This window comes from Doryrhamphus excisus, linkage group LG3, assembly GCF_037039965.1.
Source record: "Doryrhamphus excisus strain RoL-2023G ecotype Guam linkage group LG3, RoL_Dexc_Guam_v1.1, whole genome shotgun sequence".
Classification (NCBI taxonomy): Eukaryota; Metazoa; Chordata; class Actinopteri; order Syngnathiformes; family Syngnathidae; genus Doryrhamphus; species Doryrhamphus excisus.
In genome coordinates, this window is record NC_136359.1 from 22,159,216 (window position 1) to 22,165,300 (window position 6,085).

The 6,085-nt window shown below is 36.1% G+C and overlaps 1 protein-coding gene across 12 annotated transcripts in view; it reads left to right on the forward strand.

Annotated features, from left to right (window-relative positions):
• arvcfb (ARVCF delta catenin family member b) overlaps nucleotides 1-5,576 on the forward strand; it is a 222,298-nt gene extending 216,722 nt beyond the window's left edge. For all 12 annotated transcript variants that reach the window (XM_058070293.2, XM_058070300.2, XM_058070297.2 and 9 more), the window contains one exon: nucleotides 1,976-5,576. Coding sequence is in view for 2 of the 12 variants with exons in the window: in XM_058070300.2 (XP_057926283.2) it covers nucleotides 1,976-1,981 (6 nt within the window). In the remaining 10 variants the exon portion in view is untranslated. The remainder of the gene's footprint in view (nucleotides 1-1,975) is intronic.
• Nucleotides 5,577-6,085: the final 509 nt, after the last annotated feature.

Genomic DNA, 6,085 nt, shown 5'->3' on the forward strand with positions numbered 1-6,085 from the left:
ACTTCAACTTGCTGATATAGTTCATCTTCAAACAGCTAAAATAATGCATAAGGCTAAAAATAACCAATAGGCTAAAAATGTCATCCAATACTTCTCTACAAGAGAGGAGAAATATGATCTCAGGGAAGAAGTACATTTGAAACACTTCTATGCTAGGACTACGTTAAAAAGCCATAGCATTTCAGTATGTGGAATCAAACTATGGAATGGATTGAGTAAGGAACTCAAACAATGCACAACGATGAGCCAATTCAAGAAACAATACAAGCAGTTGATGTTTGCTAAATACAAGGATGAAGAGTCTTGAACCAGTCATGATGTGCTATATACATATATCACTATATTGACACTCACTATGGTACCCATTATGTCATTGGATGCTCATATCACCTCGTACTTTGGTACGTGACACAAAATAAAATTTAAACAAAAAATTAATAAAAAAAAAAAAACTTAAACTATATTAGGAAAGCAGGAAGTGAACAAATGTAACAGTTACTGATTGTAGAAGTACCAGATGGAGGGGTAGGATTTAATAAGCTTTGCTTCTTCCTACTCCTTTTGGACATGTGGAACTGGGAACTGATTATGTGATGCATTCAATTGTAATCTGATGCATGTTCAAATGAAATAAAACCATTACCATTACCAATAATGACAAGAGTATCCACAATGCTGCAGCCCACTTAGCTAATTGTAAAAAATGGAATCAATTAATTATAAATGAAATCTATTATTAGATACTACACTCATTTCCTTTGTCACTTATAACACAGGTGACAATATTGGGATAATTCACATCTTTAATGTACAAAATGTGTAGACATGGACACAATAACCTTTGCTGAACATTATGTAATCATGTTGATTGTTTGGCTGCTTATTTTCATAACCTAATATCCACATTGTATTATGCTTTAAGTGTCCATTTTGTTCTCGTCTGTTTATTTGTGTCCCATTGTTTCTACTGACAGACTCTCATATGTTGACCTTTCTGTGATCCTACTCAAAGTCATTGTCGTCATTTTTCACTCTATATTAAATGTCATCCTCAGTGTATCATAAATATCGTATAACTATACTGACTGTGGCGCTGTTCAATGTAGTCTGGCTGTTAGAATGAACGAAGGTAAGTCATTCTACCTCATGCTTAGTCTCTCATGATTTGAGTCAATATTAGATAATTACATTCATTTCTCATGCCTCAATTTGTCCTCTGAGCTGACTTTAAAGGCATAGTGATGAAAAGTACAATAACGTCAGCTCGTTACTATGTGACTTAGTCAATGTCATGTCCAGTTATTATTTTGTGTAGTGTTACCCCGGGATGCAAGGACATGGAGGCGGGTTAGTTGAATAGTCTTTCATTAACAAAAGAAATGGGAAATAATAAAGTGATAATCCAACCAAAAGTCCAAAGTGTCATTAGGAACATTGAACTTATTTCAAGGGTTCTTAGTATATGCTGTACATTCACGACAAGGTGAAATATTTTATATATGAGAATGTATTTCTTCATAATTTTACATCTTATAAAAACCCTAACTTCAATAAATCATCAAATCTGAAAAATTGACAAAAAGTTAATTCCAGCCATAACTCGCCACTTCATGCGTCAAATTGTGCGTCTTCATGCTATCACAGTTGTAAAAAAAATATGAATTAATAAATCAGCAGTGTTTTGTAGTTGATTACAGCCCATTATTAGTCATAAAATATGCATATTTAAACAAACTGCACAAATCTGGCCTAAATCAAGCAATTTCAAGTGTAAAAATTAACTAACTAAAATATAAATATAAGGCATTCATAAGACACATTGAAATGTTTTGATATGTAGTATTCTACACCGGTCACTAGGTGTAAGTAATACTACATTGATAAGACAGCTACTGCAGGAAGTACTCGGTGTGACTGTCACCGTGATTTCATGTCATACCGAATGTCTCTAATGGTTTGATTTGGTGTGTTCCAGGCTTAAAGCAGCGACAGCGTGACACAACAGGAGGATCTCTCACATTACCACTGCCATTTCATACAGAGCTCATGTTGGGAGCTGAACTTTGTACAGATAGAAGATTTTAAAAATAATACAGATGATCACAACAGCGACCAGCATAAAAAAAAAAAGAAAAAAAATATATATGAAGTGATTATTCCTACTGCTTTTACATTTCTACATTCCCACTGGACAGCGTGTGAATTCTACAGTTTGGAGCGCCACAGTACTGGTGACATGAAGGCACCCTGGGGGGGATGGTTGTGACAGTAAGGTGGGGGACGTGAATGGTGAATCGGAGAACGGAACGTTTTGGTGAAAAGGAAAGTATGCCAAGAAGGAATAATTCAGTTATTTCAATTTGTGTGATTTTTGTGAACGGAATTGGATTGTTGTGTTTGAAAGTCACTGGATGTCAGATGGGGGAGGGGTGATAAGGAAAAGGGAGGAGCTGTAGCAGCGTAGATAAACATGTACACCCAAAAATCATCAAGTCAAGGCTGAATTATACTACGGCACACTCATCTTGATATATGTAGCTCCTTGGTGTGAGCTGCAATTCCGTACCAAAACTCTAGTGGGCAGTGTTTAGTAGTTTACACAGGAGTTCAATTCCAGAAAATGATAGGCACGGCACATGGAATTGACCCTAATTATGTGTTTAACACAAGCATAAAATGTATTTGTATTTATTAGTGATGAATGGGGCTGCATGGTGGTCAAGTGGTTGGCTCGCAAGCCACACAGCTAGGAGACCCAGGTTCAATTACCCGCTCGAGTTTGCATGTTCTCCCCGTGCGTGGGTGGGTTTTCTACGGGTACTCCGGTTTCCTCCCACATTCCAAAAACTTTAAATGATAAATGTTAAATTTTCAGGCTGCACGGTAGTCGAGTGGTTAGCGCAGAGGCTAGGAGACCCGGGTCCAATTCCTAAATTAAGTATGTCAAACCATAAAAATGACTAAATGAACTGAAATACAAGTCATTTAGAAAATGCATTTAAAGACATTGGGTTGATATGTAATATTTTACATTGGTCACTATGTTTCAATATTGTTGCTGTAATGTTAGCTATGACACACAAGCGCCAGACTGATGATTGCCGGAACAACGGCTTTTGTAGCAGGTTTGAATTGAACGGTAAATGTTTAATTTTCAGGCTGCACGGTGTTCGAGTGGTTCTCGCGCTGGCAACACAGCTTGGAGACCCAGGTTCAATTCCTAAATTAAGTATGTCAAACCATAAAAATGACTAAATTAACTGAAATACAAGTCATTTAGAAAATGCATTTAAAGACGTGGGGTTGATATGTAATATTTTACATTGGTCACTATGTTTCAATATTGTTGCTGTAATGTTAGCTATGACACACAAGCACCAGACTGATGATTGCCAGAACAACAGGCTTTTGTAGCAGGTTTGACTTATCTCACAGCAGGCACAATAATCCCTAACACAGGTTATTGTTGCGTCCGTAACTCACACCATGCTAAAACGCAACTCTGAACCCCTGAAGTCACTTCCTGTCCACTCAACTCCCCTCGACAAACACAAGCATGAGTCTTATGTATGTCTTAACTGGCTTATTTTATGTTATTGTAGCTACTATATCGGGTAATATGAGTGGAAATGTGAATATAGGGGTGCTATTTTATGTCTAGAGGGCTCTAATAATGTTAACAACTACATTTAAACGGTCCTAAACAGGTTTTCTATGCTCTAACTATGAAAGTATTCAATTTATAAATAACGACTCCCCACTTCGCAGAAATCACAACAGGATTTTGTAGGAGGATGAGCCAGCGTAGCATAATTCAGCCTTTTCTTTCCATTTTCTTCACTATTTAAAAAAAAAAGTGCACTGACATGCTTTGGAATCATTGGTTGATTGTATAACGGGAGGATTCTGCAGGTTGTGCTCTAGGCAAAAGAAAGTGACGGCAAGACACAACGAAGACGTTTAAATGAAATGACAACACAAGAAATGAGTATCACATGACAACACACTTGCTGGGCTTTTCTGATTTGTGACTCTTTGTCAGTGATGTCAGTGTATTAAACAAATATAAAGATATGTCTTTTGGCAAGGAATATGGTCATTTTGGTCAAAAATAGAACTAAACTTTTTTTTTATGTTGGTCAACTTTTACATTAATGTATGTTATGGTAAAAAAAAGAGATCAATGAATACCTTATTATTTGGATAAACATCATGCTCATTAATAACATACATGTGTCACATATAGTCAATTTTTGCAGATCATCACGTATTTATATTTTGAATGTGTTGTTTCCAAGGGCAAAGAAAGAAATGATACTGATGATTATTTTTCTTCTCACTTAAAGAGAAATGTTCTGTTGTATGCATGACAAAAACAGTGTACAGATGTCCATATTCTTTTCAAGTGCCAGTTTTTTTTTGTTTGTTTCTGTGGTTTCACCCTATTATTGACATGCAGCAAGATACAATCTTGTGACAACCATGTGAATGGTTTGACGCATAATGAAGGATCACACTGTAAAAAAAAAAAAAATCAAGTATGAAAAGGTCATATAGTATATATTTTTGCAAAGTTTCAGGGTTGGTCAGTTAGACTTTGGAAAGACAGCGTGAAATGGAGTCATATTGCCATTTTTTCCACACACAACTTTGATGGTCGTTTCAACAGTCTAGTTGCCCATAAAACTGAGACGGAAAATTTTTGTATCACTCATACGTCATCCTGGCGAATGGCATGTGCCTGCATTGACGTTTTTTCTTTGTGATGTGATTTTATAAGAGCTTGCATATTTTACACAGTGTTTACAAAGGTGTGTGCTATGGTAAAACTTAATAAACTATAAAAAAAAATCAAATAAAACAACCTGTATCAATAAGTCCAGAGTTAAAAAATATAACACCCAACGTCCCTTTTGTTGATCCTCAGAAGTGTGTGTTTTCATCTTAAAAATACATGTGACTGTGGCTGTTCTTGACTGCCTCTGCAGCACCAAAGCAACCAAAGGCGTCGTATTAATTAACATGAACTGAAGCGTGTATTGGTTGTGTGATGGTGTGCATTTATGAAATGAAGCGTTGGTAAACAAACAGGAACGCGGACACACACACATGGAATCAAGCCTACCAGTCGGTGTAGATATAACTGATTCAACTTTGTCAAAATAAAAGTCAGTGTACTTCTCAGTAGCAAGATGTGTTTGTACCTATCATGTGCCTTAATCTTTTCCATGCTAGATAAAGATGTGTGTTTTTGTATAACCTTATTCCTGCCCGCTCTTGTACGGTGAGGGAGATGTTTTTTTGATCCCCTGCTGATTTTATAGGTTTATTCATAAATAAATTTGCATTTGATTGAGAGAAATAAAACATAAAAACCTGGTTAGCGCTAATAGTTTTGGGGCTGTTGCTTGGCATCCACTCCCTCTAAATCCCTGTTACCTCGGTCATATGTTTTGGGTTCATGGTCATTCACGATCTATGATCAGCAGAGGATCAAATAGTTATTTCCTCCACTGTATCACAAAGTTATCATCCATGCACACACACACACCTTCCCCCAATTTGTAGTTTAGACTGTGGGTCTGTAGACTGAGTGGGTTTCTGCCTTGTAAAGCATTGTATTTTAAAGTTTTACAAATGTTAGGGTCAATCAAAAATGGTTTTAATTTCCCTAGAGGAGTGAACTTGTTCATGCTTTAGTAGCGAAGCAGAAGCGATGCCACAGTGACAGAATGTATGACTTTAATCTGACTAATACCCCACATGCAAATATTACACTTGTTAAACATAACACAAACATGCTGGTTTGTTGAGTAAGTATACATTTGGTGTGTTTTCAATAAATCATGCCTGGAAAGATAGCCATGTTTGTTTGTGTGCCTTATTTCAGGTGCTATGTGATCCACCGTTTTTAATAGTTTATTTTATTTTTATTTATTTTTATTATTATTTATTGAGTTTTCCTTAAAAAAACAGTGGCACAGAATTTCAGATTGTTTTGTGGAAATTTAATATTACATTTATTTGGCCATAAAAATGCTACTACCACTGAAGTGAGCAATGTAATTGTAAAAGCCTGTTTCGT